The following is a 14261-nucleotide window of genomic DNA, read 5'->3' as shown; positions in this document are numbered from 1 at the left end:
ACTTTAATGGGCATTATTTTATGATATTAAGATTATTATGGGGGATAGAGTATCATTTTATTCAGTGGTGTAGCCATTGGCAAACTAGCCATAAAATGAATAAACTGTCCAGTAAATAACAACCCTTTACCCATGGCTCAAACAAGCAATGATAATTAACTCAGTGGAGAAAAGATTTATTATACTACAATTGGAAATAAAGCAAATTCACTTTCCTTCTTCCTCACCATCCACACATATGGAGTATTTTATTATATCCACCCCAACATAAAACCAATCAGGTCATCAAAGGAATCATCTCCTAAGACTGATGCTTGAGATGCCTCTAGTCCCAGCAGCCCCTACTCACACATACTTACTGTGTGGAAATTGATCATTTCCTGAAGACTGTCAGAAAACTTGGTCAAACTTGTCTGAAGAAAGAAACCAAAGGAAAAGCAAATCATTTAACAGCTACTAAAATAAGTCACAAAAAATATTACGGTAGTATTTCTGACAGAAAAATCAAATTATCCCGCAAACAGTAACATTTACTTGCAAGGGTAATCTCAATGGCTCACTGGACATGCCCTGCAGGGGTCATGCCTACGACAAGTCTACATGTGACAACACGTAGAGTCCTAAAAAAAAAGTCAAAGAATTGGTACTCCCCATCCACACTGTGTGTAACCCTAAAGGTTTGATATCACCAGTAGTGTACCCTGCGAGCCAGAATGTTCACATGATTATCAAAATATACCTGCTACCTCACTAGTTAGTTTTCATCACGGACAAAGCAGTAACACTACAGAATATAGAAAGGGATCCAAGATGATACATACAGGAAAGCAGGCTAACCATACATACACACCAAGCATACAGTTGAGTCCTATTCTTAGTGTGCTAATACTCTGCCCACCACACATCCAACTACTGGTGACCTCTTTCTGTTCTTGTCCACTGGTGGCTACATCAGCTCACCTGTCTGAATGTAACTTCAATACTGTAAAGCAAGATTTGGGCACTGGTGCTAAATCTGCACATAGCAAATCAAACTTTAATGTACAACTACCTTAAAAAACAGAACTGAAGGCTGGGCCATGGTAGTGCCACACCTTTAAAACCCAGCTTACAGGAGACAGAGGCCGGCAGATCTCTGTGAGTTCAAGGCCAGGCCAGTCTCCAGATCAAGTTCCAGGATAGCTAAGGCTACACAGAGAAGCCCTATCTCCAAAACAAACAAACAAATCAAAAGAAAACAACAAGAACTGCAGAACATGGCTCCCAGGAACGGCAGACCTTCTGCTGGGGCTCTCTGCTTGCTGTAACCATTAATACAGTTAATAGCACACAACCGTGTGCTGCTCTGCTGTTCCCATCATGGTACCTGTAATCTTAGTGATACCAACCTCAACCACAGCATCATTGCTAGAATACTGGGCCAGGTCTCGAATCCCATTCATGAACTGTTTATTTGCAGCACAAAAGGCTTTGCCAGTGTCAATCATCGCGATACACAGTTTCACAAGCTGAAAAAGAGAAAAGAAGACATGAGGAGGGACTGATCTTACAGCCTCACTGAAGAGGGGTTGGTGTTTGCTATGTGAGATCGGCTAGTCAATACAGATTACATTTCATCAAAAACTAGAAATTATTGGGAGAAATTTTCCTTTGCTTTATATAGTAAATGAATTATATCAAAGTCAGCCTTTTAGAACTCAGAGGCTGTCTAACAACACACATCTTTTTATCAAGTCAAGTTCAAATCCATAATTTAAGTATTTATTACTTAAATCTCCTAGAAGAGGAGCCTAGACAGCACAGCAGTAGAGCACTCGCCCGTGTGAAAAGCCCTGAGCTCAGTTCCTGGCACAGAATTAGAAGAAAGGAAGGGTAAGTGGGCAGCAGCATGGTGACAATGTCACTGGATGTGGAACTGGGGAACCCTGGGGTGAAGGACCACAGACCGGAGTCAGAGGTTACTTATGCTGCTCAGAAGCATGCCAGCAGACAGATGTCTCAGACGATTAAACAACCTGTTGGAAGCCACTAGAAGAAAAGCATTTCTTCCCCAATGCCTGTTTTGGGCATTGAATAAAGCCTCGGAACTGAGCCTGCACCAGCCTCCCCGGCTTCTTCTCCCTCATTTATGCCTTTATTGTGACTCATCCACGTGACACCTGTGTGGTATGTACAAGCAGTATGATCAAATAGAACAGGACAGAGCTGGGGTGCAGCTTTGCTGCAGAGGCTGCCTAGCATACCACAGGCTCAAATTCAATCCCTAGCACCAATACCAAAGACAGCTCTAGCACAGGCAACAAACAACAGCATCCAAAACATAGGGGGAAAATATCAGATTTTTAAAGGTACTAAAGTTTTATTGAAATGGAAATCCTTTTCAATGCTTACAAAATATCTGCAAGAACTCATAAAAAAACTAGATCAGAGTGATTCTCCAGCGAAGGAATCAGATGGTGAGCAACTTTCAATGGACACACCTTTGAATTTTATTCCATATAGGTAATGTTACCCAACAAATTAAATGTCAAAGATAATTAAATTAAAAGGAGAGGCTAATACATAGGATAGCATGATTAAAGCAGGATTTTCAGCTCAATGTATTCAGATTCAAATCCTAATGCCACCTAAGAGGGTGTAGGTGACCTTAACCTTAACAACCCTGCATTTCTTCATCTGTGTAATACATAACAAGGGTAATGGTATGAACCTACAAGAAGCTTCTACCCAGACAGACCACGGAAAAATACCTCAGCAAAGCAACTACAGGTGCATGACCACTGCTCAGCAGAGCACCCCGTTCCCTGGGCAAGCTTTCTCACTGATACTTGTTTCTGTTTTGCTTTATAGGAAACAAGTAGTGAACAAGGGAAAGGAGAGAGGCAGCAGAGGGTTTACACAGAAAAAGATACTTTTATTACTAAAAACCAATTAGGAAGCAGAAATAAAAACATTCCCACCAAGCAGAATGAAGAGCACCATGTCAGTCATAAAGCGGTCAGCCACACAGGGCCACGGTGGGGACAAGAGACCTGCGATCCCGAGGGAAATGCACCTAGCATTTCAGGACTCTGCAGCTTTACCAAACATGCAGCGCCTTCTTCGTGTGCAGACTACATCATTTAAGCTTCACACAAGGGGATCCTACTGGGCATGGCAGTGCCTGCAGCATAGCTCTGAGATGCTGAGGCAGGAGAATCACTAGCATGGAGGTTGAAAACCAGAATGATAACAAAATGAGACTCTTGTCTCAATAAATTAAAAAGTATAAGCATGCTTACTTTTTACTTTTACGTATCTTAAGTGAAAGCAGCCATACTTATAAAAATATTTGGAAGAGACAGTCCACAGAGACAGAAGTTAGCTTAGGATACACAGGATAGAGGGAACTTGGAAGCAGCAGCAGGTTCCTCTTTGGGGAAGAGAGAAGTATCTTGGAATTAGACCAAGGTAATGACGTCTAACATCGTGACTACACCAAAAATCATTTTTAAATACATTCTTTATGTTAGGTGAACTTTATCTCAATAAAAAAAATTATACCCCCCCTAAAGTACAATGAAATGAATTTTAAAATTCCTACAAAGGAGGAGAGCAGTGAAGGTACTTGCGGCTAACTAGACATCCTGTGCGTGTGCAGGACAGCTACTACCATTGGTGACACGTACATTTCCCCATATTGCCCCCTCCCAAACAAACAAAAATACAAAACCCTGCCACCTGCCTTACCCCCAAGCCCATTCTTGTCCTGGTCTGTGTGAGACTGAATGCAGGCCTCACAGCAAGTATCTGTGGCTGTGCCAGGCTGCACATCTGGCCTGCCCTGGATCCAAAGATCTTGGTGCTTAAGGCATTAAGAAAATGGCCTGAATTGTTCACGGAGTTTCTCAGCAGTATTTCTGAAAGCATCCCATCTATCAATGATGATCACTGAACACCTTCTCTGAGGTAGACAGTTCTTCAGTCAGCTTCAGATTGCCTTCATTCTGACAGATTTGAAGAGGTCCTGAACTACATGTACATGATACAGATTTCCATGAAGGAGGATGTGGATGACGTCACTGGGTCAGATTCTTGGTACTCAGTTTTCAGATGAACTCCGTTCTCAGAAGTGTGATGTCTAGTTAAAAATAATGGCTCAAGTATGGGATCAGATTAAACTGCCCACTGGAGACACTCAGGATGGTAATAGTGAAGAAACGGGGGTTATGACAGTCCTTCGAGTGACACAGTAGAAGAAACTCTCCCTTCCCAAGTCAGGACAGCAAGTCTCCAATAACTATGCTTAGGGTTCAAAAAGAAATTTTGAAAGAGCTGGGGAGTAAGGAGAATCCACACAGACCCCAGAATCTAAAGATCTGGGGTCCCAAGTGCCTCAAGCCTTTTAACATTTAATGTGAAACTAGCGATGGGGAAAATGGACAGACTCCAGGCTGGACAAGAGATGCCAGTGGCAGCTTCCAAGTGAGTACATGCTTTAGGGTCACCATCAGGAGCAAACTGGCTGTCAGACACATGGCAAGATGTTTTCTAATAATGCAGATTGAAAAGTATGAAAAATCGCGAACAGTGGACAGGCCATTTGTTTATGAAACATGTACAAATGGTTTCACACCCAGGCCCACCTAAAAGAACACCAAAATGTCCACACGGACTAAGTCCTATAGCTGTGAGGTATAGAGAAAGTCACTTATCTATACCCTGAATTAAAGAAACACAAAAGGGTTAACAGCAATCAAAGATTGTGTGTCACATGTGTGACCATGCACCAAGAACCATGCTAGGCACTCTACGTATGATATAACACCTGTGTCATTTTTTTACCACTTCTGTTAGAGAGACAGATACCCTTATTTTCCCTGATTTGAAAAGTAAGAAATCAAGGCCCAGAAATGTTGAGGAGTTTGCTCAAAACTATGTAACTTAGTTACATGACAGTCTCCTGCAAAACTAGGCAGAGCTCCAGGCTCTGTACTCTCAAGCTCAAGGCTCTGCTACAAAATAAAAATTATAATATTGTAGCAGTTTAAAGGAAAGTGCATTCAAGAAATGATGCAAAACAAGAAAGAAAGAAAAAAAAAGCCACAAGTTTTATGGCAATTGAGCTTCAGTTCAAAGGAATCTATCACACAGACAGGTAACACAAACCAAGTGTGCCTGAGAACAGATGCAGTAGACACAGGGGTCAGATCTAGGTGGCAATGGTGAGACACTGTTGTGGCAAACACCAGAACACCTCAGAATGGATAACTGGACCATGAACACCAGCACTCAGAAAGCGTGATTCATACGACGGAACACTACTGCTGGTAGCGCACAATGCATGCAAACTAAACATGGACTAGGTCATCAAACAAGTTCAGTTTGTCTGGTATGACTTACCATGGTACCATAAACAGAACTTGTCCTGAACAATATAAAACCTGTGAGCTGAAGGCAGCACCCTACAAGTCCTTCATGCTGCCACCGACAATAATCCCTATCCCCTGTGTCCCTCATGTTCTACTCTCTGATACTCCATAACTCCAAGACAAAAAGTCAACAGCTTAAGAATTTGAACACCTACATTAATTTTATAAAGACTCAAGAGCTTAACCCAGAGAAACATATAAAATAGCTATGGATCTTTGAGCAAAGAGAAAGGCAACGGTCAGAGAGCAAGATTTTAAATGCTGTTAGTTTTCCACATTCTTCCAGTATTTTGATAAAATGCTGCCAAAAGATCCCCAGATAATACCTATGTATGCTAAGGTCACAGCAATACCATTCAACTGTACAGTATAGGAAATCACTGTCAGGAGAGCTATGTTAAACCTATGCATATGCCTGACCTAGGAATCTGGAGAGATGTCACCACACAGCAGTTACAGAGGAAAGTCTGAACAGCAGGGTCAAAGCCATGTATTTCTCATTCTGATGCTTCTGCCTGGCTCACAGCAAACAAACAAGGACACATATCCAAAACCATCGTCAGTAACAACAGAGAGGATAGGAACCAATGTATGCTTACCCTTACATAAAATTTAATTTAATTCTGGAATTAGCTTAAAAATGAAATGAACATTTTAAATTTTATTTGCATTTGAACTTGGCCACAGTGAAACTTACAACAAGGATTGTCCATGTTATATATGAAATCCATTAAGTATCAGAAAGGAAACATTTTTTGGATGGAAAGACAGGAACAAACTTCTAACAATATAAAGGAAGCTCTGAGAAGTTCTGAGGTGAGGCGTGGACACCAGTTTTGACATTCATCTTTGAATACCAAGTTACTCAACCAAGTCTCCAGCCTTCATTTTCTCATGCAGCAAGCCAGGGTAACAGCGCCTCTCCTCACAGAGATCCCAAGTGAACAAGCCAACTACTGTTGTGGGTGCTAACAGCTCACTGTGGGAAATAAGAGTTAACATTCTCCAGACATAAATGTCAGTTTACCTTGTCGAGCTTTAGTTCCAGCTCAGCCACATCTCCTTCTACTTCCTCCAAAGCGGCCCTAGGAGAATTGGACAGAACACAAGTTAGTTCATCTCTTTAAAGGTATACTTTACTCTTAAAAAACAGATTTTCATTCTAAGGGAGAAGACAGACACAAGTAGTTAAAAGTGACCCTTTATGTAAAGGATGACACAGTAGCACAGACGGTAAAATGACTTGGCTAGCTGTAACATTCATTTGTAAGTACATGTATGTAGGTGGGTATGCGCACAATGACATGGTAAGCACATGTATGTAGGTGGGTATGTGCACAATGACATGGTAAGCACATGTATGTAGGTGGGTATGCGCACAATGACATGGTAAGCACATGTATGTAGGTGGGTATGTGCACAATGACATGGTAAGCACATGTATGTAGGTGGGTATGTGCACAATGACATGGTAAGTACATGTATGTAGGTGGGTATGCGCACAATGACATGAGTGCCACAGAGGCCAGAGGCAGCAGAAGCCCTGAGCTGGAGCTGAGACAGTTGAGCCTCCTGACCCAATGTAGGGAACGGAGTCTGGATCCTCAGCAGGGGCAAGTGGCCTTAGTATCAAGCCATCCTGTCACCCCCAGGACAACTTACTTGTAATCACTAACACGATTCAAATTAGTAACAGTGTTCTGAACTGTTCTGTGTTCTTTTAAAAATGGATTAACCAAGAGCATAAAACACAGAGAAAGGACACCAATCAAATAAAATCATCCGAAAGCCTAATTTCAAAAAAAAAAAGGGGGGGGGAAGAGTAAAAATGTTTTAACAGTTGAGCCTCAACTGACTCTGATTTGTAGACGACGAAGTATACGTAACCAAAGAGCCAGGCAATAGCAATCAAAGGAGCTTTCACTACGAGAAACAAAATAAAAAGTTTTCTCCTGTCAGTATAATTTTAACATAGAAAACTCTGCAAAGGTTAAATAATACAAAAAGAAGAAAGCAAGCAATGGGCCAGAGGCTCTTAATGGCAGCGAGAAAGCAACCAATGCTACCACAGTCCGCAACACGGGAAGCATCTGAAACCAAACGGCTGTTGCACACTAAAAGTCATGTGTAACAAAACACACGTTCCATCTTGAGTCCCCCTCTGGGGAGCCAAGCAGGAACTGTGTGACTGAACACCAGCCACAGCCCGCTTTCTAGAAAGAAACCGCTTTCTTATACCTCCTTGATATCCTAGCAATTCTCCAATAATTATTTTAAGAACTAACCAAAACCAAAACTTGCTTTAATTGTATAGCAATGCAAGACTACTCTCTATTCTCAAGCAACAGACAGCCAGAATATAAACCCTATTTCCTATTTCTGCTACCTGATGACCTTTTATTTTATTTGATAAAATAAATATTCTATCAGCTCCATCTGAGGACACACATTTTTAAAGCTTTTAACCTAAGTTATTCAGTACGCATATGCCATTATCAATGAGAACTTCTTATATATGCTTCAAGAGCACTGGAGGCGGCACACACAGTGCAGAGGCAGGGTACTTCTTCCCGACTGACAGCTCCCCACTGTCTTCACGTATGTTCACAGTACACACTGTTCCCACAGCCTGGAAAACAATCCTCACCCTTACCCTATGCACCATTTAAACTCACTTCACACCTGAGAACAAATAAATGTACCTCCGAGAAGACACTGTAATTGAAACGAAGATGCGCACTAGTCACAACACTACAGACTCGAGTGTCTTTTCCTTAGGTAAGAAAGCAGGTGTCTACATGAGGCTGCAAGGCATGCAGCCTCGCACTCGGGGCGCAGAGGTGGGGGATCCTACTGCCTGGGAGTTCTCAGACAACCTGGGCAACACCCTCATCTCAAATACACAAATGAAGTTCATCGTACTGACAGGAGAATATGTGTGTGAGACTAAACTATTACAGTGACAGAGGAGAAAACTACACAATAGGATGACATAAGCCCAAACTTATGTGGGGGGAAAAACCTTGGAGACTCATAAAAAAATATCTATAAGCAGATTTACCAATCTGAGCTGTAACACAGAACAACTGGGATTGGAGAGCAGGCTGCATAAAGAAGGATTTACACTCTAACTATTTATACCCCGGATATGTCAGTATTTCAATGATGTTACATTTTATTAGACAACTCAACAAGTGGCTTCCTTTGGGACTTGTCCCCTCACTCAGGCTATATGACAAACATCGGTGAACCCTGAAGGATGTGGGGCACATCTCTCCCACCATCCACTTCTCTGGCAGTCTGAGCCAGCTATGCCATGCAGACAGCCACGGCTGCAGACAGCCTCAGGTGTGCAGAGGCTCAAAGAACTGCTGAGTTAAAGGACAAGCCACTCAGTCTGGCTTCTGGGGACTTCCTTTACATTTAGGCTTTACCTTAGCTCAGTTTTCTAATTATTATTTTAAAAATAAGCAATGTTAGATTCGTTACATCACTGATCTTTACTAAACATGAACTCACAGACTGATAACACTTTATATATTGTTCAGTTATATTTCACTGGGTAATCCTACAGCTTTATCTATAAACGTGAGAATGAGTTAAGGCCGGTGCTGGCAGAGTGTTCTGTACCTAGCTACTGAGAGTGAGGCAGGAAAACAGCTAGAGTCCAGGAGTTCATATCAACTGGTAATAGAGCAAGACCATTAAAATAAATAAATAAATAAATAAATAAATAAATAAATAAAACGTAAGAGGCGGGGGAGGGGCTGTAAGGACTGACTCAGTAGGAGATTGTCCCTGACATCAGACAACACTGGCACCCTGACTCTCAGGTGAGGTCTGGCTGCTTTCACTTCTGTTCACTGGTGTGATAGAACCATGGTCAGGCATGTACTGCATGAAATGATAAGCAAATCTACTCAACCTTCCTTCAGCCTCTGCATGGAGCAATCGCTCCTCGGCAACTCTCCCAGGAATCACTAAGCATAAAACTTTTCTAAGTGCAAATCGTTACAAAAGCCAAAATTACAGGCTCCATTTCTTCCACAGCTTAAAATTTAATGTTCAAAAAAAAAAAAAAGAGAGTCAGGGGCTTGTGAGGTAATGCAGTTGCTTTATAAGCATAAGCACCCGAGTCTGACCACAGGGCCCACATGAGAATGCTAGGGTGACGCTGTGTACTTACAGTCCCAGCACAGGGAGGTGAGGACAGGTGCCAGGACTCTGGCCAGACAGAAAGCATATCTCCAAGGAGGAGGATACCTGTCCTCTGGCCTACACACATACACATACACACACACACACACACATCAACAATCATGCATGGACACACATGAACAAAACACATGCATGCACATGCTCGCACATACACATGAACATACATACATGTACATGTTCCACACACATGAACAAGCATGCACATACACACATGCTCTCACACACACGTTTGTTTGGGTTTTGTTTATTTTGGTTTTCTGATTTCTGGTTTTTTAAGGCAAGGCAGCATCACCACCCTTCACGTCAACTTTGGCAATATCCTTACAATGGATTAGCCAAACTAGCTCATACAATTTTGCAATAAAAAAAATGCAGGAACAAGACATTCAAGATCACTAATAAGCACACAAAAGTCCTCTAGCAATTAAAAGCAGACTGGACACTCCAAATTCTGACTATCTGCTAAGGAGTTATAGAGTAACAATAAATATTCAAAATGTCACACGGGGCTGTAGCTCACTGCTGAGGTACTGCATGACTGTGAGCAAGGCCCTGGATGTGAGCCCAACATCACACACAGAAAGTTGCACGTGCATATGTGCTTGAATGCATATAATACATAGATTTGAAACTAACATTCGTAGGTCTTGTTTTATAAAATGACTCTATTCCAAGAAATTATATACACACAGAATAAGCATTTATACTCGAACTGCTGTGTGTGTCATGGTTAAATATAATCCCTAGCCAACTTCCTCTTTCAGCTCAACAGCCTTTTCCAACTTGAGCAATACTGGACTACTCTTTACAAAGAAAGAACAATGGCCAGATCCAGGACAGCTCACTGATCTAAAGGCAGCCAACCCTGTGACTAATGGCCAAGAAAGAGTGACCGAAAGTCCCCACAGCTCCCCGTGACAGTGAACAGAAACCCTGGAAAGTCATTTCCTCAAAGAAATCTCTCATTAAATCATTTCTATCATGAGTGGCTACTCACTTACCTAGTAAAGTCTAGATCCATTCTATTTGATCTCTGTGAGGCCTTTATACTGAGGGGCAGGGAAATTGAGGAGTTTTTATGACCTTGTCTTTATATCTTACTAGCTATATGAACAAACTTGATTCCATTTCATCTACAAAATATAAATAACAAGGTCCCCTGGAGTAAGTGTGACCAATTTTGAAGACTTTGAAAACTGTAGCGAAGCGTCAGGCACTTGGCAACAGATGGCCGCCTACCCTCCAGTGCTGAATACACACCAAGGTCTCCTAAACCTGATTCCAACCCAGGCCAGAGGACTAGGGATGACAGCAGGGTGCTAAAAAATCATTTTGGTTCCCAGAGTCATCCTCTCAGAGCCAGTGTAAACACAGGAAAACCCACTCTGAGATCAGAACAAAAGAAGCGAGGGCTTTAAACTCAGGAGACCATTCCCAGACACTACAAAATAACAGAAGTTGCTTTGTTTTTTAAGTCCCAATGAATGGAATTAAAAGTTCCGCCTTTGTCAATGATCTTACAAATATTACAGCCACCTCTCTTTCCTCAAACTGTAACCAACCAAACTTGCAGGCTCCAAGGAGAAACTCGAAAATGAAGATAACAAAAAAAAAAACGGAAAAACAAGTAAAAGGCAAATTTTCACTCTTCCTGTCAATATGAATCCCTACAAAAGACGTGAAGCTCTTCAAGCCTGTCTCAGCACCCATAAAAGGATAGGGTCGGACTGGGCCTGCAGTACTGCTTTAAAATCAACAGTCCATTATAACAGCATTCTAAACAAGCCTAAAACCTAAATCTGATTCTCTTTTTCCCAAAAGAGATTTTCTTTAGGCTCTTGCTTGTGAATTAGTTAAAAACGAACAAACAAATGAGTGATGGAAGGAACAAGCACAACTTGTAAATTATGAAGTCTTTTCTGTACCAACACCTTCATCCTCCCTCAAGTTCCTCTGTGTACATCATGTGACACAGGGATTCGAGAATGGCAGAATTTTTCAAAGTTGTTTGAACAACAACATTTTAGGAGGAAACATTATATATTTTATACAAATTACAAAATACTCTGCCACTCTCTCAAAATAAAAGTAATTTTTTAAAAGAAAGGGTTATAACTTAAACAGTTCTTTATCTCTCAAGTCCTCCCCTGTCAATATCATCCACAGTAAAATGACAGGGGACTGGAAGGACCAAACATGCAACAGGCCGAAGCACACAGCTGAAATGCAGATAGCATGGCCGGGTAAGACCACATCCTCAAGTCATTACACAAACATCACTCACTCTGTAAATCTCAACTCACAAGTCAGAAAAAAAAAATAAAAACAGACACGCAGTGATGGCATACACCCTTAATCCTAGCACTGGGGAGGCAGAGGCTTTGAGGCCAGCCTGGTCTACAGAGTGAGGTTCAGGACAGCCAGGGCTACACAGAGAACTGTGTCAAGGAAGGAAGAGAGGGAGGGAGGGAGGGAGGGAGGGAAGGAGGGAGGGAGGGAGGGAGGGAGGGAGGGAGGGAGGGAGGGCTAGCTAAAGTTCTATTCTGCACAGTGAGGTGGGGCTGAGGAAAACTACTCAAATGGAGCTTCTGGCCATAGCACTCCACCTCTCTCCAGAGGCATGTGTGACTTCTACAGCCACACCTGGCATCCTCTGCATGGCAGACAGCAGCTGTGTCCAGTAATGTGTATCATGTGCAATGGCAAATATTCTCTATTGATAGGACACCGGCCTAAAGAGATACTAGAAACACTAATCAGGTGTGAAATCACCTTATTCCCCCCGCCCCCAATAAGACTCAATACTACTTCAGAAAGCTATTGGAATGTACTCCTCTCCCCTAACAGCCTGTATTTCCGGTTTGGGGAGTTAGTGAACTCAAGCAGGGGAGATGCCAGGATAATTACCGTGGGAGCTAACGCCATGCCACAGGAGAAGGCAGCAGGAGAGAGAGCGCACTGTTACACTGGGATCAATAATCAGCAGTGACAGCTGCTAACCTGTCCTTTACACCCTTCAGGGTTGGAAATGAATGAAGGGAAGCCATTCTAATGAGAGGAGAAGGAGAGTTAAAGGCAACACACAAACTCTAGGCTATGTAAAGCGGCCTTCAACCGAGCCCAAGAAACAAAAGTGGAGATTCTTCTGTCTTAAAACCACACGGGCACATGGGCACACAGGCACGCGGGCGGGCACACAGGCAAATTTCCTTCAGAAGCAGCTTTTAAAGTTGATGTTCTACAAGGTCATTCTACTCCCAAGAACTTCTATCACTGCTGTGGGGTTTGATAAGAAAATTACCAGGTTTGGGGCACCATATAAAGAGATAAAATCAAATGACCCAAGCTAAAATCCAGTGCTTGCCTTGTTCCTGGGGGGTGTTCATCAACAGCTTTAGAGGTAAGAGCACTATAAACATCGTGGTTTATAAAAGGCAGAGAAGGCATTTCTGTGTGGGAAGGACGCTACAGCCAATGAGACTATGAGCAGCAGAGAGAACAGATTCCAAGGAAGAAGGGAGCAAGGTGGGGGCCCCCTGGTGTTCCTGCTTTCACAGCAGATCCAGAGATTCCTTTCAGGTTAATGGCTAATGAGAGCCCAGGACCCCGGGAACCACAGCAGGTTTGGCCTTCAGGGTTCTCTCCTTGATATGGTGGAGTCCACTTGACTCAGTTACAACTTTTCCAGGTTCCTCCTGGAACAAAGTATACTCATATTAAAACCTAAAATCAATTAATACCTAAATCAAGAACTGGAATGCCTCTTCGGAAACTGCTGAATGACAAAACCTTTTAATGAAACTAGCGTAGCATACTTAGCAAAGCATATTTTCAGTTCTGTAGCTCTATGAAAAGCCTGCAGTCTTACATAACTTATAACATGGACACAGAATAACACATGTTTAAGAGTCTAGTAGGCAAGCTTTGAAGGCAATTTCATACTATGAGCAATCTAAGACAGTAAAATTTTCGAAGTCATGGCTCAGTTCCCCACGTTGACTCAAGAGGCTCATAGCCAACTGTAGCTCCAGTTTCAGGGGGTCCAATGTCCTCTTCTGGACTCTTTGGGAACCTGCGCTCACATATGCCCTTTCCCAGACACACATTTACACAATTTTTAAAAAGAATAAAGTCACACCTGCGCTCCCTTCGGATATAGAACCTGCTAGTCCACAATGCCAAGTTTCAAACCAGGTACAAAGAGCTGAGGTCCGTATTTAACATCAAAGAGGACCTGGCCACCATGTCCTCCCAGCATCCCTCAGCCCCCATCTGTTACAGGCCCCTCCCGGCTGGCATACCCCTGAACTCTTCACCTAGGGACTGGGCTGCCCTCCCTGCAGCTGCCCTTCCCTATATTATCTGACCATTTTGATTACCTGGTCTTTTTGTCTGCTCTCTTTGGGACTCCTGGTTGCCACAAAGGTTCCCCTCCTCTCCCCCTCTCCTCACATGGCCTAACTCAGGGTCACGTCCACTCTGCACTCTCCCACATGTCTCTATGTCTCTGCCCCTGGCTATTATCTCCCTTTTATCTACAATAAACAACTTTCTCCTCCACCATACCTAGGAGCAATCGCATTCCAAATATAACCAACCATAACTCTATTATTGCTCAGTATGTCTAGACTC

General features: G+C 42.6%; 1 protein-coding gene across 1 annotated transcript in view; it reads right to left on the bottom strand.

The window, feature by feature from the left end:
* Acap2 (ArfGAP with coiled-coil, ankyrin repeat and PH domains 2) overlaps positions 1 to 14261 on the bottom strand; it is a 109174-nt gene that overhangs the window by 64338 nt on the left and 30575 nt on the right. The window contains exons 2-4 of the mRNA XM_028753803.1: positions 6439 to 6496; positions 1389 to 1508; positions 360 to 413 (exon numbers count right to left, since the gene is read on the bottom strand). Of these exons, the coding sequence (XP_028609636.1) occupies positions 360 to 413; positions 1389 to 1508; positions 6439 to 6496 (232 nt within the window). The remainder of the gene's footprint in view (positions 1 to 359; positions 414 to 1388; positions 1509 to 6438; positions 6497 to 14261) is intronic.

This window comes from Grammomys surdaster, unplaced genomic scaffold (assembly GCF_004785775.1).
Source record: "Grammomys surdaster isolate TR1022 unplaced genomic scaffold, NIH_TR_1.0 125956, whole genome shotgun sequence".
Classification (NCBI taxonomy): Eukaryota; Metazoa; Chordata; class Mammalia; order Rodentia; family Muridae; genus Grammomys; species Grammomys surdaster.
This window is presented reverse-complemented; position numbering and strand designations above follow the sequence as displayed.